Source organism: Tauraco erythrolophus, chromosome 7 (genome assembly GCF_009769465.1).
Source record: "Tauraco erythrolophus isolate bTauEry1 chromosome 7, bTauEry1.pri, whole genome shotgun sequence".
NCBI lineage: Eukaryota > Metazoa > Chordata > Aves > Musophagiformes > Musophagidae > Tauraco > Tauraco erythrolophus.
Window position 1 is genome coordinate 64,244,759 of NC_141471.1, and position 25,839 is coordinate 64,270,597.

The 25,839-nt window shown below is 39.6% G+C and overlaps 1 protein-coding gene across 1 annotated transcript in view; it reads right to left on the bottom strand.

The window, feature by feature from the left end:
- CTDP1 (CTD phosphatase 1) overlaps nt 1–25,839 on the bottom strand; it is a 107,339-nt gene that overhangs the window by 24,399 nt on the left and 57,101 nt on the right. The window contains exon 12 of the mRNA XM_086614229.1: nt 9,254–9,447. Within this exon, the coding sequence (XP_086470355.1) occupies nt 9,254–9,447 (194 nt within the window). The remainder of the gene's footprint in view (nt 1–9,253; nt 9,448–25,839) is intronic.

Genomic DNA, 25,839 nt, shown 5'->3' on the forward strand with positions numbered 1-25,839 from the left:
CACCTGCCAAAGCCTCCGTTCTGCCCAGTTTGCTTTTTAGCCCTCTTAAGCCAAGTCCAGAAGAACCTGGAATGTCACAGGCTTGTAGGCATGACAGCAGTGTGATTTCTAGTTGGTGTAACAGCAAAAAGTTCAAGTTGCATAAGTACTTTAGATATTTGCCCCATATAAAAAGAAATATATCTTTATCAGGCTGCAGATTAATAATTATGTAGTAAATCTTTGCTACCTGCCTCCTCACACCACTAGAATACATTTTAACCAGACAGCTGTGTGAACACCAGCAGTTAGTTTTATATCCATAAGTATTTCATTACAACTCAAAATAAAGGCAATTAGGAATATTCTGAGAATATATTCTAACCTATTAGTCAAGCAGTATGAATAAGTGGGGTGGAGAAGGAGATAGATACAGTATAGACACTGCATTATCAAGTTTTCTTTATGAGAAAATGTATATAAACTCAAAAAAAAAATTCTGTGCTAAGAAAAAACCCCATAGAATCAACAATCTAACCCTCATTTCCTGTATGCTTTTGTATTTATTGTTTAATTTAAGGATCTATCAATGCCTTCTGCCTTTTTTTTTTTTTTTTTGGATTACTTGTTTCCATTTATTCAACTCTCTGGAACCAGAATCTACAATTTCCTAACCGGCAAAGAGAGAAAATGAGTTGTTGCATCAATGTAGTACAGAGGGTTCAGCATTTGGGACTAGAAGCATTTAAAAAAACAAAAAACAAGAAAACCAACAAACAAACCCCCCCCCCCCCCCATAACAAAAACCACCACCCCCCCCCAAAAAAAAACCCCCACAACAACCCCCCAAAAAAAAACCCAAAAAAGAAAAATCACCTTTGGAGGAAAGAAATTTCATTCAAATGACTTCAAAAAGCTGTTATTGCCCCAGTATAGATTTTGTTTTGTAGAAATTTTGGGTAACACGAGAGCTTTCAAGCCAAAACATTCCTAAATGGAAACTCTAATGTTTGCAGCGGACACTCATTCAAAAATAATAGTTAAGTCCAGAAAACAAATTACACTTTGCAGACCCAGAGCCCTCTTCCTTCTCAGAGACTTCACCAAAAATCACTTCCAAACAGAAGTGACATTAAAGTTCTGCAGAACTTCACAGAACTTTCACAGGCTCATGTGAAAACAGAAAGATGTGCTGCCAACGGGAGTGTTTGTCTTTAGAAGCTGATCCTGGATTCCAGTCTGGAGGGTTTCACCACTGTTTTTGGAAAAAAATCCCCACCTAACTGCAGTAATTTTTTAAATTGCTTAGGTGTATTCCATACAAAGAACCTGTTTGCTTCCAAACTGTTAGAAAGGCAGAGGATTCCAGCCACACTCTGGCTAGTTCAGTTGTTGTGCTACCCATATCACTTCAGATTTAAAATAAATAAAAAAAAGTACTTGTGGTAAACACTGCAAAATTTTTCATCAGAATTTCCTGTTCCATCAAAGCCATATGAATCTCGTTCTCTTATTATCTGAAGCATGTTTTCTTCTCCCAGGTGTTGAATTTAGAACGTTCAATTAGACTGAATTTCTAAGAAATTAGACTAATCGCCGTAATAATTAGAGACAAATTTGGCTTGTACTCTGTGAAGCAAACTCAAAACTTTTCCCAACAACCTGAAACCTCAGCAGTGTAACAACCTATCAAGTTGGAGTCCCCAGCTTCCTTGACTTGCTCCATCTTCAGAACAGGAATTTCCAGGGAAGTACCTTCAAGCTGACAAATGCCACTCATCCCTGCGAGTTCTTAAAGCACATCAGCTTTTCCCACGACTGGCAGAGGAGGTGGCTGCCTGTCAGATCTTTAATTTTGCAGAGTTTCAGCCTGTTCTTCCCCTACTCAGGGATTATTTATTGTCTTCAAAGGCTGAGTGGGTTTCCTCCTTTAGCAAGGAGATTTACTGGATTCTCACTAAAATGGAGTGAGATGCTCATTAACATGCAGCATTCAAGTAGGAAAATCACATTTATTTACCAAACTACATGGAGGAACAATAATGAGCTGCTGCTCCTATCAAACATATTTTGCTCGACTTTGGATTTGTTATCTCGTTGTCAATATCAATAAATGGGTTGTACTTGCTTCCTGAAATTTTCCAGCAATCTTAATTCCATGCAGAGATCTTAAACCACCCGAACAAGCTGCAAGATTCAATCCAATTCACCAAGGCTTAACTGGGATGCTGCTTGTGCAATACAAAGATAAACGTAACGAGTTTTGAGGGAACACAGTCTTTAAGATGAGATGTTTTCCTCCGGAATCCCACAGCCAAAATCCCAGGGCAGTTTTAGAAATGAGCTTACGCTGCAGTTCCGGCCAATTGCAAGAACTAAATCCAGTTTTTATAGGGGGAAAGCTAACAGGAGACTTACAGAAGGACCTCAGTATTATGCATGACTAAACCCTACTGCTCCAGAAACTTCAGTAGATCAGAATGACCACACACCACAGAGATTCAGATTAAACATCTGAAGCAATTACTTGGAAAAAGATATATCAATGAGAGCGAAATAAAGTTAAATTTTTCTTCAAAACAAATTTTTCCAATTACCTACAATAGGGAGTACTTGTTTACTTTAGGATTTGTTCTCTCCAGAATTAAGCATAATGTTTTCTTGAATACCCAAGTGGTGACCAAATACAGAAATAGTCATCTCCTTCTCATTTGCAGTTAGCCATACCTGAGTATCCCTCTGAATAAAATCTACTTCACGGGAAAGGAGCTAATGAAAGATTTAATTAACTTCAAATTAACTTCCCACAATGTGTTCTGCCTACAGTGACCTTAGAGAGAGAGTCTTCCCCAGAAAGACTGCTCGACAATTAAGTGAGCTGTGCTCATGAAGCAAATGAACCAGGAGGCAGGAAAGGATGACTTTAAATCACCAGAGAGAGAAGTTGTGGATGCCCCATCCCTGGAGGTGTCCAAGGCCAGGTTGGATGAGGCTTTGGGCAACCTGGTGTAGTGGAGGGTTTCCCTGCCCATGGCAGGGGGGTTGGAACTAGATGATCTTTGATGTCCCTTCCAACCCAAACCATTCTATAATTCTATAATATTTCTAAATTCAGATCTTCAGCTTTTCTATATTGTAAAGATCAACTCAAGAGTATCCTCAGCACCATTTAGAGAGGAATTCTGGAAGACTATACAGAGTAACACCACTAAGACTTTACTCATGGAACAATGCAATGAGTTGCTTGTTTCTTTGGCAAAATGCTTGGATTGCTACAACTATTTTGTCAGTTGTATTTGAGACGTGCTGTTGGCTGCTAAGGGTGCTTTCAACAAGACTTTGACCGTATACCAGTTAATTCCTTAATATGTTTTGAAGAGATTGTCACTGAAATTGTTTTTGAAAAAATTTCAGATGACTACGAGTAACAAACGCCAGGCTGACAGCCTGGGAAGCAACGAGCTGTAAAAACTTAGATCCCAAGATTCTCAAAGCCAAGTGTCCAAGACTGGGAACTGGAAGAAAGTTATAGTGACAGTGAATATACTTGTTCAATTAGGATGAAAGGTGTCATCAAAAAAATTATCCACAGGAGTTTGCAGCAGTCTTTTTGGCAACAAGAAGAAAAGCAAAGCTGTAATTTGTCTTCTAGCAGAGTGGCTGTTGAAAAGAAGTGCTATTAACTTTGAAAGAAAACACTTAAAAAAATTGCAGACATTATTAAGGTAGGATATAAAATATCACTGTTCCTTTTAAAAGTCTAGTAAATGGGTGCAGAAAAGAAACTGGAGAGATTTCTGAGATTGAGCTCAGTTTTCCTCGATTATGAACTAGCAAGCCCTTTCTATAAATAGCTGAAGTTTTACTTTACATTGTGAATCATTAATGCAGCTGTACTTTAAATTAATCCACTATTCCTATCTGTTAAGACAACAAAGAGTAGATAGACTGACAAAACCTGTTTTGGAACAACTCAAAGGACAGCCTTAATATGGAGGCTCTTTCTGATCAGATAGCCAAAAATGAGCACAATAATTTGCTTTAGTTCAACCAGAGTTCAAAGATTTATTCTATGTAGAGTTTCAAAGATTGGAGGCTCCCTGAAAAGACTTCAGATCAATACACTCTGTAGCATAGTAACTTAAAATGCTTCTTTCTTGAATTTAGTAAGAAACATGTATTAGAAACTCACAATGTGGATGTACAAAAGCAGAAGGCATTTCAGACATTTCGAAAATAAAGTCCAAGAATAAAGTAGCATTTCATATAATCTATTGGGGACTGATGCAAAAATTATCAGTAAGAAATTTTGCTAAAGAAAACATTTCAATGAGCTGTACTTTTGTAAAGGAAGTTTAAATCCTGCAAGGAAAATTTTGTTGTGAATAGATCAGAGCATTCAGAAAGAAGTTTATTAAACAAAACAGAGTGCACTAGGAACACGAAAAAAACCTATGAAAATAAAATGAAAACCCACCCTCAGGGGAAGGTTTCTCCTGTTGGTGGCCAACCTGTGCAAGAAAAAAACCCCACAAACCCCCCAAAAAATCTCAGAACAAAAAACCAACCCACCTTCTCCCACCAGAAAACTGCCCCTTCCCAACCACCAAGCTCCCAAAGCCCATGGACGTGCTGTGGGGGATGCTAAACCACCAAGCTGCCTCCAACCTCTCCGTGCTCTGGGAGGTGTTCCGCGTGAGACCTGGAAGCTTTCCGTAGTCCCAACACCCAAAGAGTCTCTCCCGTGAAGGAGCAGCCGCCACTGACTTCACTTCTCCGCAACGTCCTGCAGCGTAACGAGCCCTTAAGCTTACGAGAAACTGGAGACCTCTGAGGAAGACTCTCCATATCACAGTGACTATTAACAGCAAGGAAAATACTGCTACAACAGTTTGGTTTCCTACTTGAGAGTTATTAAAAATTACAACTTCGTGATTCCATGAAAACTACTATTATGGCCCAGGTCAATGAACTGCATTATTTTTTTTACTTCAGTGTCACTGTGGGGCTCGTTTCCCATTGTTATAAGTTCTCTCTGCTTGGACAGTAATTCCTCAGGTACTACTGAGGCACATAGCATCATGGAATGGTTTAGGTTGGAAGGGATCTCAAAGACTATCCAGTTCCAACCCCCCTGCCATGGGCAGGGACACCCTCCACTACACCAGGTTGCTCAAAGTCTCATCCAACCTGGCCTTGGACACTTCCAGGGATGGGGCATCATAAAGAGGTGCTGGATACTGGCTGCATCAAGAGGAGCATGGCCAGCAGGTCAAGAGAGGTGATTCTCCCCCTCTACTCTGCCCTCGTGAGACCTCACCTGGAGTACTGCATCCAGTTCTGGAGCCCCCAACAAAAGAAGGACATGGACCGGTTGGAGAGGGTCCAGAGAAGGGCCACGAAGATGATAAGAGGGCTGGAGCACCTTTCCTATGAGGATAGGCTGAAAGAGTTGGGGCTGTTCAGCCTGGAGAAGAGGAGGCTCCGGGGTGACCTTATAGCGGTCTTCCAGTACCTCAAGGGGGCCTACAGGAAAGATGGGGAGAGGCTGTTCAGGAGGGCCTGTTGTGATAGGACGAGGGGTAATGGTTTTAAAATAGAGGGAGGTAGATTCAGGTTGGATATTAGGAAAAAATTTTTTACCATGAGAGTTGTAGAACACTGGAACAGGTTGCCCAGAGATGTGGTGGATGCTCCATCCCTGGAGACGTTCAAGGCCAGGTTGGACAAGGCCCTGAGCAACCTGATCTAGTTGGAGATGTCCCTGTTCCTTGCAGGGGGGTTGGACTAGAAGACCTTTGAAGGTCCCTTCCAGCCCTAACCATTCTATGATTCTATGATACCAGGGTGTCTGCAGCACGAGCTATCCTTCAAAAATCCAAAAGGTTCCCATCATGTCCTTACCCTCCAGGATCAAAACGGGACTGCGGAGCCTGCACTAGAGCGTATGAACGCAGAAATGGAAGGGTTCATCTGGATTATCAACCATCTCACATGAAAAAAACTACTCAGAAACTAAATTAGTATTCTGTGATTTTTTTTTTTCCTGCTACCTCCCACTCACCACTAAATACTTCCAACATCTTCAGAGAAATTTTAGAGGTATTCTAGAAAACCACATGCCATAGTGAAATGCCACGCTGTTGGAGACGGCACATCTCAAATTCCTGTTTTGTTGCCCCAATTCCTTTAACATTTCAATTTATTAAATGAAGTGCATCTCATTAAACGAAGTGCTTCAGTAACACAACCGAAGCGTTTCATTAACTGTTTTCAAAGTCTGCGGTGCCTCAGGAAACGGGCAAGTCAACAGACACAAAGCACACTTATATTTGCTGTGCAGGGCTTCACATCTCCACTGGAATTCTCCAGGAACTACAAATGGAAAGAGGCTAAAACCCAGCCTTTGACATACTGCTCAGCTCATTTTCTCAGCAGCGTTATTCGTTTCACGCACATGTCCATCCTTCTACCAAATACATTCTTCTGAGACTGCCACAGCCTTCCACCTCCTTTTTCCTCTTCCTACAAACCAGTTTTGCAGCATCCTACCATGGAATATCTTTGTTCAGTACATATTATTACGGCAACCACTTCACAACACGCAAGTTTAAGATGATAAGGGGAAATCTGAGACCTGCAGATGTGTTCAACCACCACTCAGGTCTCACTGGAGACAGCTAAGAAATCAAAACGCGCTTGAAAAATGAAGCAAACTGCACCGACAACTTAAAGCTTGAAATATCCCAATTAATTAGACACCTCATTGCTACGTATATACTGTACTATGGAAGCTAAACATTCAGTCTTCTCTTATGAATAAATGTTATTTGTACTAGTCTCAAAAGCTTTTTCATATTATGTACCATTAATGGTTATTAACACTTATTAAAACACACCTGTGCACTTTCATGATTTATTAAAAAAATCCATTTAATTAATTATATACCATTAATGGTTATTAACACTTATTAAAACACACCTGTGCACTTTCATGATGTATTAAAAAATCCATTTAATTAATTATATACCATTAATGGTTATTAACACTTATTAAAACACACCTGTGCACTTCACGATTTATTAAAACAAAAAATTTGTGCACTTTCACTATTTTTAAGTCCTTATTCATAACTTAGAGCAATAAATTCCATGTGTGATGCGTTTCGGCTACGTTAAGTGGAATTTCATTTTAAGCAGAAAATTTTAGTAGAACCATAAGGGGGGGGTCAAGTGCAGCTCCCGCTGAAGCGAGGCTCCTCTTTGCTTCAACAAAAGCTGGATCAGCACTCTAACAGCAGTGTTTATTTCAAAAAATTAGGTAAGAAGCAGCTCAGAAAAGTACTATCTGCACAAAGATCAAGACTATTTAAGAATAAAAACTTGTCTACCTCGTTTAGATTTTTCTAAAGAAAAGCAAGCTGCAAATTTATTGTTATGCAGGTCATACTCACAAGAGGCTGATCAAATCTGAAGACTACAAACAACTACTTTTTTTAATTTATTAATTTCCATTTTTTTACATTACCCCTCTGCTACGGTACCTCTTCAGCACACCCAGCACTGACTGACCATGCAAATGTCAAGTTAAAACTTCCAACTCAGAAAGGAATTAGGATGACGGGTGGAGCTCCTTTCTATCACGCAGAACTTCCTGCCCAGCAGACATGGGGTCAGCACCTGAACCAGCACTTTGGGAACAGGTTTTCCAGCATTCCGTTCAGGTTCAATCCTGGATGCAATTTAACAAACTGACAAGGAAACTCTTAAGAGGTAGAAAGGTCAAGAAAAGTTACTTAAGAAGCCCTCCAAGACTTTATTCAAGCAACACCACTGGCTTCTTGAGTTCTTGAATTACGGCTTCTGAGTGCAGCACTGCCAACTTGCTTTGGAGCTTTCCCACATAGAGCAAAAGTTAATTACAAATGTACTCGCTCTATCCTGGTAAACCAAACATGTGGAATAGTATTTAGCAATAACTCTGAGCAATATTCCTTAACATGGCTCTTTTTGCCTCTTGTTTTTCAGAATTTGGTGCACTTTCTACACAACAAAACATGACAGTATTGGGATGAATGAACAGTGATGTGCCATCGCCATCCTTGCTGCTTCCAATGGTCATCCAAAAATATTCACTGCCTTTCCTCTTCCAAAATGGATTTAGTAGGGAATTCTTACACCTTTTAGACTGACCTTTTTCTGAAGGCGGTCAATGATTAGACATACTCACCATAAACTAAAAGGCCTGTGCAAACTTCCCATGTAGCTCTTTCTCCAACAGACTCCTGACACAGAGCAACCTTGCTATCCCAAACAAAAATCTCCTTATGAATATTTACCTACGACATTCTGTGGTAGTTTCACAATTTATCTCGTATGTTCTTTGTGCACTACAACAAAGCTCACAAAAGTTAAAATAATGTGAAGTCGTTTAAGCCCTACTGCTACTTATATTATCCCCCATTAAAGAAAAAACTATTAGAGTTTAAATTCTTATGAGTGAGAATAGAGTCTGGTTATGAGAGCAGAAAGAAACTACAATGCACATCTGAGTCATGTTTGCACTTTTAGCACTTTGTGGTACAGCAATTCTGAATTAAAACTGCTATAATCTTCATCTTATATTGTTCTCTATTTGTTGTTAGGCTTAAAAATTATTAAGGGGCTGAAGATTGAGAACCATTCCTTAACATACTTGAAATATGCACTTGTTTTATCTAGTTCTAGTTTACTAGTAAATTAGTTGATAGTCATCATTCAGCAGTCAATAGTGGGACATTAAAATTGTTTTTACAGAAGAGACTAGCAAGTTTAAAGTTCTTTCTAAGAGACTAAAGCAGAAAACCATCTCAAGAACTTTATTTTTATGACTTTCCCCCCAAAAAAGTCTCAAGAGTTCAGGATGAGAAAAAAAAAAAAGCTTTCCAAAACAGTGCTTTATTTTAATTAAATTAACACTGCAGAGGACATTGTCCCATATCTGATTCAGGATCAAGACAACTTTAAAATAAGTGCAGTTCACTGTTCTTCAATTCTTTCAAATCAGGCAGTATCTTGGTTCTCAACAGACATTTCCTTACATCAATCCCAAAACATCACAGAGGTAAGCACGACAATTTCACAGTTACCAAAAAAAAAAAAATAAAAAAATAGTTACCTACATACAGAGGTTAACAACAACAAAAAGATTCCATTGCCACAAAGCATGCTGAATAGTGCACCAGCACAAGGAAACATCACTCAACGCCTCTTTTTACGTTGGAAAAACTCATACCTGGGAACACTGCCTGTTAAGCTTCTTTCACTTGACGATGATGATGACGACGACGATGATGATGATCCAGGTCTCTGATCTGTTTTTGTTCCCAGAGTCTCTGTTGCACTAATCTCAGGTTTTTCACCTTCCTTTTCTGGCTTTTTTTTTTCACTATCACTTTCATCACTGCCTTCTCCTAAGATGTCATCCACCTGCCAAAGAGTGGAGAGTCAGTGTATCTGCTAACAGACTATTCTATGTCAATCTTGCATAATTACTGGATTCCTCTGAAATAATCATTAAGAATATGCTTCGACCTTGCTTGACCTTCTCCTTGAAAATTCAAATTAAACCCCAACGTCTTCAATGCAGTTTCTGTAACAGCTCTAGCAACATTCTATTCAAATTAAATATATTAAGTCTATGTTTAACTTGAGATAAATACATACTCACATACATTATACAGTCACACCTAAAGGTGTTTGCATTTTATTGTAACATGAACAGTTGTAAACAAGAAACTATTTAATGAAACAAGTGCTGTTTTATGAAATTAACAGGATAGATGTTTTATACTATTCTAAAATAACATTTACTTTATAGCATACATATTTTATGCTATTATATAGAATCACTTAGGCAAGGCATAGCAAAATCTCTAGCTAATTAGGATTCTTATATTTACATGTATTCCTTGATAGATATATAACTTTGAAGAAGTATATTCCTAAATAATACAGCATGAATGGAACGGAAAGCACAGAACCCCATTCCAACCAGGTTGTCTGCTTATGCTAATTAATAAAGGCAAATCTATCAAAACATTTACACATTTCATTAAACACTTGTTTGGCCTTTGCTTCTGAAAAGTTAGCATGGGATTTGACACTCCTCTACGAACACGCTAATTTGCTCTGACAGGTCTGGAACTGCTGAAACCATCATTAAAAGCAAATCATACTCATGAGCTACCCTGTGGAGCTTCAAAAGGTTATATTCTCTTTTGAGTCAGCATTCAACCTTCAGAAAGAGATGAAAACATGAGAAAACATGGGCGAAGACACCACAGTCTCTATTTTTGCAAATGGCAGAGGACATGGCAAGAAGCTACGTGTGAGTATTTCTCTACTGATATTTCAGAATTTTTCCTAAAAGCAGTTTATCTCAGCCTAAGTTAAAACATGCTTCACAGCTACTCTCTGTTCTCACCAACCCCACGCTTGCTTCATCAAGAAGAAAAATTCTGTATATGAACATGGACCAAAAGATTTGTCCACTGCTTTTACACTGATGATCTCAAAAGTCAGAAGAAAGCTGTAAGAAAGTCACTTGCATCTGGTCCATCCTAAAGGCACCTCTAATTTCTTTGTTTACCTTGACATGCATGGAAGGAAAGTCAAAGCTGCCCTCTGCTTACCCAACTCAGTGCAGAAGATCTGCACCTCACCAGTACTCTACTGGAAATACAAGTAAATGAAATACATTCTTCAGAGGAAGGGAACTCAAGGGAGAGCTTGCAAGCAAGGAGGGAGAGGAAATAGAAAACATGGATGTTTGGTAACAGTCACAGACCTATTCAGTTGCTTTTTCTGATGTCCTAATCAAAAAAAAAGGTGTATGACCCACCATGATGAAGTTGCTCCATAAGGCAATTCCACCAAGCACATAGATGCCTCCTATGCGAATAGGAGGCACGTGAATTGCTGGTGACTTCAGAAAGATGAAAACATGACATTTATCTTCAATCCTCTGTTAAACAGATGGATTTGGAGGATTTATTCTCTTTCTATAAGCCTTACTCAGCTATTCCTGTTGTAGGGTAGTAGCAAATCATGTTTCTTCCTTATCTTGGGCAGAATCTTCAGTGGAAAGTAGCACATCTATATTGTTGCAAAGAGAAATGGTGTAGGAATAACAATAATAATGGAAAAAAAGGTAAGAAGTACTTCGAAGCATCCTAAAAAAATAATTTTGAGGAGAATTGCCAGCATAAGGGAAAGCAAGATCCTCACTGTAGCCAACATGGTCAGCAAGTGACAGTCAAACAGCAGAACCTCCTCCTTTCCAGCAAGCCTCACGTTTCAAATTCCATTTCTTCCTTCCAAAAAGCAATGCTTTGCCAGAAAGTCATGTATTTAAACCTACGTTCAGGTCTTCAAAGGACAAAGTTAGGCTGATAGACCTTCACCATTACAACTGCCTCTCACACACTGAACTTTAAAAAAAAATAAAAAAAAAATCTACTTTGTGTGAATGGTTTTGACAGAGTCGCCATCTAGTTATTGCCAGGGCGTTTTTTCTTCCATTCTGCACAAAGATGACATCATTCTTTTCAAGTCTAGAATGCCATTTAATATTAGAATTATCAAGTTAGTTGGACACAAACATGCCCCATTTCTGTAGAAGGGCATTTAAACCGCATGAATAAATCAGAAATATAGCAAATTTTGAAAGTCATTGCATATGGGAACAATTAATGATGGAAGATCCTTACAAGCCAATTTAACTGGAAAGACTCCCAAAATGTGGATTCTGGCCTGACTCATGACTAAATTGCAAGTTGTGCTGAAAAATATAAAGATGACCATCTTCATCTTCCAGAATTCTCAAAAGAAATGGAAAACAAACTCTGTTTTCATTGAGGCAGTGAGATTTAAGCCCTTCGACATATTTTAGGACTGATCTACACTGATCTCAATTTGATGCTATTATCTTTATCCCTAGATGATCTTTGAGGTCCCTTCCAACCCAAACCATTCTATGATTCTATGATAAAAGGGGATGAGCTCAGCAATATATCTATAACTTCTTTTTCATTTCTCACGAAGCCAAATAGCTCAAGAGAAGCAATATCGACACCAAAGTGTAAAGAAAATTTCAGAGTTCCACTGAAATTCCAAAAGCAAACAAACCTTTTATAGAAAGAGAAAAAAAAGATACCTTAAGTGAATTTATCAGACAACCATAGCTATTCACACTGCAAAAAAATTCAAAGTAGAATCATGTTTTTAATAGTTTAAAAACGGTTTCATGACAAGCTTTTAGAACATCCAATTAGTTTCAAAATCAGGGAACTTATTTTTCTTCATAATTTTTACCACCTACTCTATTGAAATACTCTTGTTATTTGTTGTTATATTCATAAACACATTTTTCCTGTTTGTTTCTCTCCACCTTTCAGAAAAAAGACCCTCACAAAAACCCCTCTGGCAAAGACCTATCAGTTTTAGGATGAAAAGCAATTATGTGAGGGGGGAAAAAAAAAATAAAATTTGTTAATTTGACCACTTAACTTCTGCAGATGAAAAGGTAACAGTGACTACACCCGTACAATTCCCTACGTTTGGGTTTTACTCCTGCAGTTAATACATCGATGGAAAAAGAAATAAAATGTCACTTAGAGATGACATGTTATTAAAACACAACACTAATGACAATCCTGTATCCTCGTTATGATCAAGTGAGGATCCTTCATCCTGCTCATCCTTCAAAGAATGCCATTTAGAAGTTGAGTATCTTTGAATTTCTCTGTCTAAAAAGCAATGCCTAGATAGGAGTAGAAACTTCATAAATATTCTTGAGATATTTGGCACAAATACTTAGAAACTGCTAAAAGAAACAGGAGGTCAAGTCTTGGTAATTAGGGTGTCTGAAGTGCTGACTCAGGGATTCTAGGCAATCCCTCTAAAACATCATCATCAGCATAATGAAAATGGCTTTCTTTGGTGAAATCAGTAATATGTTGGAAAGGGATAAAAGCACACTCCTAACTACTAATTCCTGAAATATAAAATAAATTCGCGTGCACTAAAAGTTACCAATTTTAAACTTCACAATGATTTTTTTTTTTTAATTCAAAGTGAAAATGTCTCAAGGGAGATAATACAACAACTTCTCCAAAGCCTTCCTGAGTCAGTGACATCACTGCAGCCTGGAAGCCACAGCTTTATCCGATTAAAAAGCCATCCATACCTCTAATCTTCCCTTCCTTTATTCTGCTTGCAAAAGAAATCCTCTGCCAAAAACTTCTCAAATCATAATAGGCCTGTAAATCTACATTGTAGTTTTGTTTTGTTTTTTTTTTTTTTTTTTAAATGGTGAAGTCTGGGAATAAAATCAAAATTACCACAATCCCTAGGGCCAGAATACAGCCAGTCACCTATCCAGCAGGACAGACTTGATGGGAATCACTGAAAAATAAGAATGGCATTCCAACGCTGCCCTGACTGTACCTTACCTTATGATTGGGATTGAGAGGAATCATGGAATGGTTTGGGTTGGAAGGGGCCTCAAAGATCATCTAGTTTCAACCCCCCTGCCATGGACAGGGACACCCTCCACTACACCAGGTTGCCCAAAGCCTCATCCAGCCTGGCCTTGAACAATTCCAGGGATGGGGCAGCCACAGCTTCTCTGGGCAACCTCTGCCAGTGCCTCACCACCCTCTGAGGGAAGAACTTCTTCCTTAGATCTAATCTAAATCTCCTCTCTTTCAGTTCAAAGCCATTGCCCCTTGTTTTATCACTACACACCCCTGTCCAAAGCCCCTCTCCAGCTTTCCTGTAGCCCCTTTAGGTACTGGAAGGCTGCTATAAGATCACCCTGGAGCCTTCTCTTCTCCAGGCTGAACAGCCCCAACTCTCTCAGCCTGTCTCCATAGCAGAGGTGCTCCAGCCCTCGGATCATCTTCGTGGCCCTCCTCCGGACCCGCTCCAACAGCTCCATGTCCCTCTTGTGTTGGAGATTCCAGAGCTGAACGCAGTATTCCAGGTGGGGTCTCAGGAGAGCAGAGCAGAGGGGCAGAACCCCGTCCCTGGACCTGCTGCCCACGCTGCTTTGGATGCAGCCCAGGACACGGTTGGCTTTCTGGGCTGCCAGCGCACGGTGCCGGCTCATGTTGAGCTTCTCATCCACCAGCACTCCCAAGTCCTTCTCCTCAGGGCTGCTCTCAATCCATTCTTCGCCCAGCCTGTACTTGTGCTGCAAGGAAGGATCACTGGAGCCTACTGGCAGCAGCAAGGGTAGAGCTCTCTGGTTCTTTGGCTGCAGCGTTTCCAAAACAACACTACTCTAACAGAAAGGAGAGCTCCCTGGCTGCTAAATGCAACAATTCTTCAATTTCGACTGCCGAAAACATCCACGCCAAAATTCCAGAAAATGCTCCAACAACACAAGTCACAGGCCAGCGAGAAAGAGGATGATCTACAGCTGCTCTTCAAAGAAGGAATGTGGTTTTACTCTGTTCCTGACTGTTCCCTACAAAAAGTTCTGGCTTTTGGTAAGAGGAAGAGCCAGACGAAGAGGGCTGCCCTGGGGTTCTCTGCAGGGAAGTGATCCATGAAATGAATGCAGATGTGGCACGGTAGAGTTGAGCAAGACCCTTTTCCTCCTCTCCAAGCTTGGCTGTGTGACCACAAAAAGGATGCTAGGAGCCAGCAGCTGAAACCTTTGATGTTCTCTGCAGCACTCGGATAGCTCAGCTGCAAGACCCTAAATAGAAGAAAACCCCCATTTTGGGTCTGGATTCCTGCACTACTTGGTGCCTCTTCCCAGTATCTCCAAGTCATGATTGAGTTTGGCTGAAATGAGCTAACAATACTAATTTCTCTTAACTTTCATAGCTATAAGCAGCTATGGGATGCAGCAAGAGACCGTTTCTTACTGGACAGGAAAGAAGTCACTTAATTTGACATCGGGATTTCTTTTTCCAAATATGGTAGCTAATCTAATAATCTTTGACTTCTCTTTGATCTTTATTTTTTCCTCTATACATGAAAACTTTTAGCTTTTGTCTCAATGAATTGAATAGCTTTTTATGTATTTTCTTACCACTTGAATGTTGAGGAACACTTATCTGAGGAGCAAGACATTCTCACCCACGTCTCCAAAAAATCTAGCAAGTGTTTTAACATCCTTTCAGAGGTGATGATATGACACGATGCATGTGAATAATTCAACTTTCCTACAATACCCAAAGTCTGTATTCAAGAGGTTTGGGCTGAATTTAAACCACTTTGAAACAAACTATTTTCTTTTTAAAAGAGGTCACTGGAAGGATAAACTGTCTGAAGTAGGTTAAGTTGTCCCTCGAACGTGAAATCTAATGGAGAATGTGTGATGTAACTCATTCCTGTTTCTTCCAAGTAATCTCAGAAGAACTTGCCCTTCACGTTTCATCTATTTTCTTTCTTTGGCATTAGAGCATTTTTTTCCTTTCCTTTCTGACTCAATTTTGAGAGTCACATAACACATTGATTATTTTTTCAACATCTCTTTGTCTCAAGCACTTCAAATGCAGATTTTACTGTTCTCTAGCACAATTACCACTGGCTCATCTGAGCAGGAGGTGAATGAGTAAAATCAGAAGTGTAACAAAAACTAGTCTTGCTCATCATTCAAAAAAGAAAAAGTATTTTTTCCTCTATTTAAATCTCCATACACTGAAAACTGTCTTTGCACTCTCCTGTTTTTGATAAAGGCATGCTTCAGATGAGAATATCAAGTCTGGCAGTGCTATTATAGCCACTTTGAAAGATTAGAAAAAAAAAAATGCTGTAAACAGTTTAAGGAATATTATGAAACCTTAGGGAAAAAGCTTTTATGAGATTTGTTTCACATGCAATTCATTTAGAGGTTGACCTTCACGTCTTGAATCACTACATTTAAATTAAAACACATTTTGCCAAAACAGTTGGTGAAACCAAAACTGGTCCAAAAAAAAAAAAAGAGTGTACATTTGTATACTCAGTCATGAATCACGTGTTCTTCAGTATTTGTTTCCCTACTGAAAATCATAGGATTTGACTACTAAATATGATCAATACTTGCAAGCTGGAAGGAAATGGAAACCATTTAAGTGTTCAGCATTTCCATTAAGCAGATTATTAATTTTGCTTTTTCTATTTCACTTACTCTACCTATTTAAAAAAAAAAAAAAACACATCCAAGAATTTGTTAAGTCTGTAAAAACTTAGCATCACAGAGTAATTTAGGTTGGAAGGGACCTCTGAAGGTCACTGGGTCCAGCTCCTTGCTTGAAGTTGGTCCAGTTGTATCGAGTTACTCAGGGCTTTATCCAAGAGAGTTTTGAGTATCTCTAAATATGGAGATCCACAACCACTCTGAGAAATCTGTTCCAAAGTTTGAACACCCTCAAGATAAAAACTTTTTGCCTTATATACAGTTGTGGTGGTTTAACCCAGCAGGCAACTAAATGTCTCGCAGCCTCTCCCTCACCCTTCTCCACCCCTTGGTGAAAGGAGAAGAGAATTAAAGGCGAAAAGTGAAGATTTATGGGTTGAGATAAGAACAATAATAATGATATAAAACCAAAAGTAGTAATGATAAAACAATAATATTATCATTATATATATATATAGATATGATATATACAAACAAGTGATGCATAGGATAATTGCTCACCACCCAGCAACCAACGCCCATCCTGTCTCGGCAAGTGATCCCGAAACAGGTAAATCCCAACACCACAACCTCGGATGAGTGAGAGGCCCAAAAATGAGAGTGAGACAGAACTCAGAGATCAAGAGAGGCCCACAGAAGAGAACATTCTAAACTTCCCGGTCAACCCTCATCCATATACTGGGCATAGAATCATGGAATGGTTTGGGTTGGAAGGGACCTCAAAGATCATCCAGTTCCAATCCCCCTGCCATGGGCAGGGACACCCTCCACTACACCAGGTTGCCCAAAGCCCTATCCAACCTGGCCTTGCATGATATGGAATACTCTGTTGGCCAACCTGGCCCTCAATCCTAAGTTGAAATCCTAAGGGGAGTTGCGGACCCTCTGTCCCGGCCGTGCTCCCCCCCAGCCTGTTGTGCTCCTGTACACTGGCAAAACATGGGAAGATGAAAGGTCCTGGAGGTCTCAGTGCCAACTATGAACATCAGTGCGCTACTGACATTCTTCAGGTAACAAATCTCAGACTAGATCTCAAAGACAGAGCTATTCTAGCTGCTAAAAAAAATATATTAATAAATAATTAATTTATAATAATACACATTAATAAATTAATTCTGTCCCAGTTGAAACCAGGACAACAGTCAGAGCAAACCATGTTGCAATTTGTGTCTATTGCCTCCTGCCCTGTCACTGTGTGCCCTGGTCTTCTTTCTCTAAACTCTTCGGCAGTTGTTGACAGCTACTGAACTCATCATCATCATTTAACGAGTTGCCATGTGTTTGTTTTAACACTGCATGGCTTTTCCTGTTAGGACAGACAATCAACCCTTAAAATTAATAAAATATTCTGATCTCTGAGGAGATAGTAATTTAATAAGAATTGAAATAAAAATATCAAGACTATAAATTTAAACAAAAAAAAAATATAGGAGAAAGTAGTATGCTGGAGTTTGGCTTTATTTTCACAAATCCAAAACTTTGGATTTGCTTTTTCTCAGAGAGTCAGGTTGAAAACATTGAAATTACAGGACAAAAACTGAGCATCAAAAGGGAAGAGGAATTTAGTTAGATTTACCCCAAATTTTTTTCGCCCCCCTGCACAACGCTACTATGTGGTAAGCAGAAACATGCTTGAGTACAACGTCAACAAATAAGTGGGAGGTGTACATTTAAATACAGGGTATCCTGGTCTTGCCAGATGAGCAGAGGGCAGGAGGAAGGAGGGCCACCACTTTCACCATCCTCCTGCTAAGTTTGGCAACATGCAACACAACTATCTCATAGAATCACAGAATGGTTTGGGTTGGAAGGGACCTCAAAGATCATCCAGTTCCAACCCCCCTGCCATGGGCAGGGACACCCTCCACTACACCAGGTTGCCCAAAGTCTCATCCAACCTGACCTTGAACACTTCCAGGGATGGGGCATCTACAATTTCTCTGGGCAACCTGTTCCAGTGCCTCACCACCCTCTGAATGAAAAATTTCTTCCTTAGATCTAATCCAAATCTGTCCTCTTTCAGTTTAAAGCCATTGCCCCTTGTCCTATCATTGCTTGATAAGCAACATCTCAGCAAGAGTAACAGCTTAATTGCCTCCGACTACCTTTTTAGGCTTTTTTTATTTGCTTAGCTACACCGTGTCCCACTTCATTTGATGTCTACACCAATGCCCACACCACAACAGCAGGAAAAAACCACTGGGAACAAACTTTGGATAAGCATCTCTATTAAATGCGTAGCCCCAGCCTGAAGAGTGGAAGTCTGCAACAGCAAGCAGATCAATGACTTTGAAAAGATATGCTAGAATTATTATCCTGTGCTCTTTTGTGGTCAACACAGATTCCAGTAAGCTGCAATAGTCGCAGATGATTTAGTTTATGGAATTCAAACCGAATCATCCCCTACTATTTGCAGCTTACTGGCACTATCAGCAGATTCTCTTACGGACAGTAAAATTTGTGTCACTGGGCAATCCTTTCCATACTTACAAATCTTAAAAAACAAAACCAAAACACCTGCAAGGGAACAAAAACCCAAGCTGAAGAAGTGCCACACTTGACTCAGTGTCCTGATTTCACCTTAGGCAAACCTTTGTCTTCAAGGAGTGAGCGATTCCACAGATAATCATAGAATGGTTAGGGCTGGAAGGGACCTTCAAAGGTCATCTAGTCCAACCCCCCTGCAAGGAACAGGGATATCTCCAACTAGATCAGGTTGCTCAGGGCCTCGTCCAACCTGGCCTTGAACGTCTCCAGGGATGGAGCATCCACCACCTCTCTGGGCAACCTGTTCCAGTCTTCTACAACTCTCATGGTAATATCCAACCTGAATCTACCTCCCTCTATTTTAAAACCATTACCCCTTGTCCTATCACAACAGGCCCTCCTGAACAGTCTCTCCCCATCTTTCCTGTAGGCCCCCTTGAGGTACTGGAAGACTGCTATAAGGTCACCCCGGAGCCTCCTCTTCTCCAGGCTGAACAGCCCCAACTCTCTCAGCCTTTCCTCATAGGAAAGGTGCTCCAGCCCTCTTATCATCTTCATGGCCCTCCTCTGGACCCTCTCCAACTGGTCCATGTCCTTCTTATGTTGGGGGCTCCAGAACTGGACGCAGTACTCCAGGTGAGGTCTCACGAGGGCAGAGTATAATCGTCTGGTTTAGCCAAATTCTGTTAGACTATTTTTGTGGAAATAAGCACTATTTAAATAACCAGAGACTGGAGAACCTAGAGAGTCTGCTGGTGCTATACAAACAGAACACTAATGCACACTAACTCATTAGGGTGAAGGAGAAAATTCCTACACAAACAGACCTTCGATGATCTTTAATCAATAGAAATTACCTTTCAGGTGCACCAAACGAACACAATCTTTTCCTAGCCAAAAAAAAAGGCCTGGTAAAGACTAGAAATATCCATGCTTGTTAAAAAAAGGTAACACAGGTGGACACTTCAGGGATTTCAGCCTGCTACTAACAGTTTACGGTAGCGCTGCTCACCCTTGGTTTGAAACAGGGCAGTATCGTGATACTTTTTGTTCTCAAAGCCACCCTTTCTACTTTAAAGAAGGTGTATTTTGCTGCAGCAAAAAGCAGCTTCACTTTACAATTTTGCAAGTCTCTCCTAAGAGCTGGCTACTGCCTGAGGCTCAGTTTTGCCAGCAGAAGTCATGACATTCTTCCCATTCCTCGAGGTTCAGCAAGAGGCACGCACAGCCTAGTGATCAAGGTATTTTTAGCAACATAAATTAATCTAATTTGCTAACGCAAAAGGTGTTTAAATACTATCACAAAATACCACTGACACATTAAGTCAGAAATCTTAATGCACTATTAAAAATGGCACATGGCAATTGGAGAGGGCGCAGTGCCCAGACTCCGAGCCATCTTCTCTGACACATTGCACTGCCAAGGGGAGGCATCTGTAGTGAGATGCTAACAAAGTGCTGAGGGCAGTACAGTATCAGTATGTTAGTATCAAGGGATTGGACAGTTTCTGAGCTCCTAATCTGGTTTTATATTATTTATGTTATAAAAAAGTAATAGAAATTTGGGTACAAATCACTTAGCATAAAAAAAAATATTTAGTCTACTCGTACTGCTTCCAATTATTCCCTCAGAGCAAGTCTTCTTTGGACCTAAGCTTCATTTTACAACAACTTTTTGATTATCAGAATATGTTCAAGTGACAGCATCTGCTCTCTTGAAGTTGCACTTCAAAATACAAAACAAAAATTAAAAAAAAATAAATCCATAAACGCTGAACACATCCATTATGGTGTTTACCTTCATGAGTCTTTTGTAGAGGATAACATATTGATTGCCCAAACCTAAAAAGCAACGGGATTCCTAGATAACAAAGACTAGGATAAAGTGTAATCTACTGCTAAAACTCACTCCCAGTTTGGCCCAGTTGATACCGTATTTCTTGACACACAGAGGCAGCTTTGAACAGTTGTGGGCAGGTCTCCTCCCTCAATCTAGCTTGACTGGTTTTAAAAAGAGAATGGGACAGTTCTCTCTCTCTCTCTCCTCACTATTTTATCTGGCAACATCTGCTGAATTGGTGAAAAAGGTTTAAAATAATTTTATTTTTTTAAAAAATATGAAGAGTGATACTGGTTTTGCAGCCCACACTTCTAAACAGAAAAACCTCAGCTTTTTCTGAAAAAAAGCACCAGGATACTTATCTACATATTCTCTTTCAAGTCATCCCCAAAGGCATTAATGCTGTAGCCAACCTGTAAAATAATTATATTTAGCACATTATCCCTGAAAACTTCTGAGAACCATTTAAGGGTTCGCCCATTTGTTTTTTCCATTGAAATAAGAGTGGGAGGGAGCTTGATTTTAACTAATTTCTCATCACTTCAACCTGAATTCCAGATCATTTAGATTACATTTAAGGCTCTAATGTGCTTCAGCTCAAACACCAAACTTCTGAAATGCTGCGATGGAAAACGCAGTCTTACTGAGCAGTGTCATGATGAGAAAACATTGTCTTTGCAGAACGAGTCACAACTATGGACTTTACTCCAGTAGAAGAGAACTCAAACAATCCTCACCCTGCAAAGAAGATATACTGAAGGCTGTAACAAAGAGTTTCAGGTATGCACAACATGGAGACAAACCCCATATTTTTTGCATCTCGACTGTTTCACAACTTTCTCACAATGAATCCTTGTTACCAGATGTTTTAACAACTCTCTTAGCACGTGCTAGGTTTTACCATCCCAAGGTTAAATGAAAGCATATGTTTCATTTAGAGAGACTGAATAAATATTCATTCCACATACATATTTCAGAGAAAAAAGAGGGGTTTTGACCATTTCAAAGGTTGGACTCCCAAACTTCTTGTTCAACATCATATAAAGCCGTTCAGAAGTCACAGTCTACTAAATGAAATTGAAAATACTGTGGTGAGAATAAAAGACAGGCAAAAATCTGCTTTCATTTACCCGTAAGTGCATGTTTTCTACAGGTTATTACAGCTGCAAAGGAACTTAAACTACCACTGTGTAGAGCAACTGGGATACAGGAGAGCTTACTAGCTCAAAACCACTGCTATATAGACACAGACATGCAGTGGTCAGTATAGAATCACAGAATCATAGAATGGTTTGGGTTGGAAGGGACCTCAAAGATCATCTACTTCAAACCCCCCTGCCATGGGCAGGGACACCCTCCACTACACCAGGTTGCCCAAAGCCTCATCCAACCTGGCCTTGAACACTTCCAGGGATGGGGCAGCCACAGCTTCTCTGGGCAACCTCTGCCAGTGCCTCACCACCCTCAATGTAAAGAATTTCTTTCTTATATCTAACCTAAATCTCCCCTCTTTCAGTTTAAATCCATTGCCCCTTGTCCTGTCACTACACGCCCTTGTAAAAAGTCCCTCTCCAGCTTTCCTGTAGCCCCTTTAGGTACTGGAAGGCTGCTATAAGATCACCCTGGAGCCTTCTCTTCTCCAGGCTGAACAGCCCCAACTCTCTCAGCCTGTCTCCATAGCAGAGGTGCTCCAGCCCTCTGATCATCTTCGTGGCCCTTCTCTGGACTCGTTCCAGTAGCTCCATGTCCTTCTTGTGTTGGGGAATAAAGATAAGATTTTGTATAGATCTTATATATATATATCTTATACAAAATAAATCTTGTATAGATTTATTCCGGCATACTGTGAAGAAGCTAGCAAACCCACCCTGATCCCAGCTAGCTATAGGTAGAGTCAGCTTGAATCTGCCACTACTTACTGATTTTAACCTAAATTTGGCATTAGCATAGCCAGACATCAGCTGGCTTCGTGAAGCATTGCTTGGTGGTCAACGAACATCCCTCTCCAGTAAGCCTGGTTAGCTTGGTCTCATTATCACAAGAGCCAAGAGCCATTTATCAATGTGCTCAAGCTAACAAAGCCACCTCAAATAAATAATCAGCACTGGGGAAAACTATTTCTGAACTGACTTTACTAGAAACTTACAGATGACAGTGAAGACAGGTCGGGTTTGAAAGGGTTTCTGCTGAACTGGGCAATGGGACTGCAAACAGACTCTGTAACATGCAGCTTTTAAGTGAAGTAGTGAAAATACGTGAGCACTGTGTGCGTGCAAGTGCCCTGCATAGCTAGCCCACTCGATAGCCAGAATTAGGCATGGAGTAAGTTAAGGGAGAATAAAGCAAAACCAATCCAAACCACAGTGAAAGATAAGCCCAGGAGCTGAAGAGGGATCAGTTTCTAGAAGAAGCTCAATATCAAGGAGATGAAAACTATGCAGGTTCTGCTATGATCTCTGTGTGGCAGTATGCCAGCTATATCCAGTCCTCAATACCTCTGTGTATGTTGGAGCACTAAAATATCTGCACTAGGCAGCTGTCTCTGTTCATTCCAGAAAGTGGTGTCATCATATTTGCTACGAGGAGCAAGAGAGAACATTGTCTGTAGCTGACTGTGACAACTGGCAAAGAGGAAGCAGACGCTCATATACAAACCCCGTAACAATACAGAGCAACAACGACATTCTCTCAAAATCTAAATTAATGTCACTACTATAGACATGAAAAACTTCTAGTAGCATGGCCATCCAGGTAAGATCCCTTTTGTGACTGCATTGCAGCAGGGATTTTTTTTTTTTTTTTTCTTTATCAGTAGGTGGCTCTACTTCTGCAGCTTTCATAATCTCTGTTAGAGCTGCCCATGGAACAGAAATATTCCTGGTGGTGCCAACACAGGAGCTAGAGCACTCGCAGCTGCAGGACTATCCCACAGTCAGAGCTGAGCGGCTGCATTCAGTGCTCTCCAAAGCTGGTGCCTGGCAAGAACGAGGACTACTAAGGCAAAGGAATGATGTTTTATCTCAAAGACATCTTAGAAGAGAGCAACTGCAACGATGCATAATTTCAATTTCAAAATAAGTCACCTTATGGTAACTGATCCAGAACAGCTGATTAAAGAGTAATGGTACAAAGTGTCATTCAATGCTGCAGTTACAGACGACCTGCCCTTTAGGTCACCAAAATGAACTTGCATTTATATAACCCCACAATTCCAAACACAAATTAAATCTGTAAATAATTATAGCAGACTAGCATTATGCAAGTATTCATAAAGATTCTGCACAGCATTTAGCATATATTATGCTATATTGCATAGTCATATTTATTCTTATGTTGAAATACAAGTATCAGGGCATCTTGATAAAACAAAACAAAAGAAATAGTTACGAAGAAACAGTTCAGACTTTGACCAGGACTCCAGCAGACACTTTTAAATATCACTCACCAAGAACAACAGCTCAAATGTAAATGTAAAAGCATATTAGGCTTTGGATGAAGCTCAATCAGGTGCTCAGAATCACGTTAGAGACCAGCTTGCAAATTGTTTAATGTGGCTCAGACAACTCATTCTTAACCATGGCCAATGAGTCTTGACAGCCTAGCTACATTTAATTTAGAATATGGAGGTAGACACCTATGTGAAGGTGAGGTTATTGAACTCTATTTAAAGTTTTGCCCCCTTTTCAGTGAGCAAGCAAACAGCTGAAAAAGGCTTACAGCTTCTTTTTACTAAGGTCAAGCAGAGAAGGCTGTAGATACATAGTGTACTATCAGCTTTGGTAGAAAAACCAAACAGAACGTATGGAAAATTCTTCCCTATAGACTAGTCAACCTTCACTTTTTTCACAACTTGTACATAAATGCTAGAGGTGGAAGCTTTATAGACCTATTTTCCATTTGATCTAGAATAACATTAGAATAACTCATTTGCTATATAACCAGGCATAGTTTAAAAGCCAAAGAAATTGTTCATATCTGCAGAAATGAACACATAGAGCTTAGATTTAATCCTATTTGCATAATAATTTTTTACTCTGTGCTTAGGAGAATGATTGGAACATATAAAGAGTAACTACTTTCCTCAGTAACTTATGAGAAAACCCTCTAAAAACCCAAGATCACTTACAATGCAACATTGTAAGTGTTCATTTTGCACAAGATTCTATATAATAATATCACCTTTTAATTAACAGCTTGTCATCAGACTAATCCTTACATATATAGGTAGTTTCCATTTTTATCTACAAAACGCAGATATTTATACAGTGTGCCATCTGAATGCCAAAAGGTTCCAATATGTTCCCCATATTCCCTCCTGGCATATAAATACATAAAAATAACTCAAAAATGAAAATAAGATGTACAAGTACACCAGAAACTGTGCTTAAATAATGTTTTCTAAGCAACTTGTGCAGAAAAACAGAAGCTGCCCCAAATTAATCGTTTACTTGAGACAACATCAAATCAGATAAAAATCCTTTTCCTATTTTTGTAATTATTTATCTCCTTTTAAAACATGATATTACATAAAAAAAACCCTCTTTATAAACACTTAAAGCTGCTAGGGCAAGCTTGGACCATGATGCCCTCGTAATAAACAAGAACTAGCAGATAACCAGCTCTATGCAATTAGTGCATAAACTAACAGTCTGCAGATAAATATCAGACTAAAAAAAGGAAAATATATGCCTCATGCTGATAATCCATTCTGATTTCCCCACCTTTATCCACGCTGCATTTCTTTTGGAGTTCTTTCAATTAGCTGAGTAACAGTCAGGGTGTCAACGTTTCTGGTCAGGATGATTTACCTACCACTTCAACATGACCAATACTAATTTATATTTTTAATATGTTCATATCTTCTGTAATTAAAAATCAACAGAAATGCAATGCTACTTTTAAGAATTGTTTCCATTTTTTTTTTTTTCCCCCAGTGGAAAATGAATTCTTCAAAGCAAAGCAAAGAAAGGCAGAAACAAATGACTGATACCCAGCTGCCTTGAAGTGCTTGTTTCCTCTCTCCATCCCACTGTACTGATCTCTTAATTCTACACTGCTGATTCTCATTGCCAAACTATTAAAAAATAGTACTAGACAACTTTACTCAGTTTTCTCTACTAATCAGATGAGTTATGGGTGAAATAAGTGCTTTAACATTATCATATTTTAATGTTCTATTACTTCTGTGTTATTTAATCATATTAGACAGAGGTGAATGTCAAAATCTTAATCAAGGAAAAAGCAGTAAAAATACTTTCCTTGGTTTACAACAGCTTTAGGCTACGTTCATTACAAAACAAAGAAACATTTCTTGGTGTGCAGGAAGGTGGGAAGAGGGCCAGCCAGTTCGAGGGCC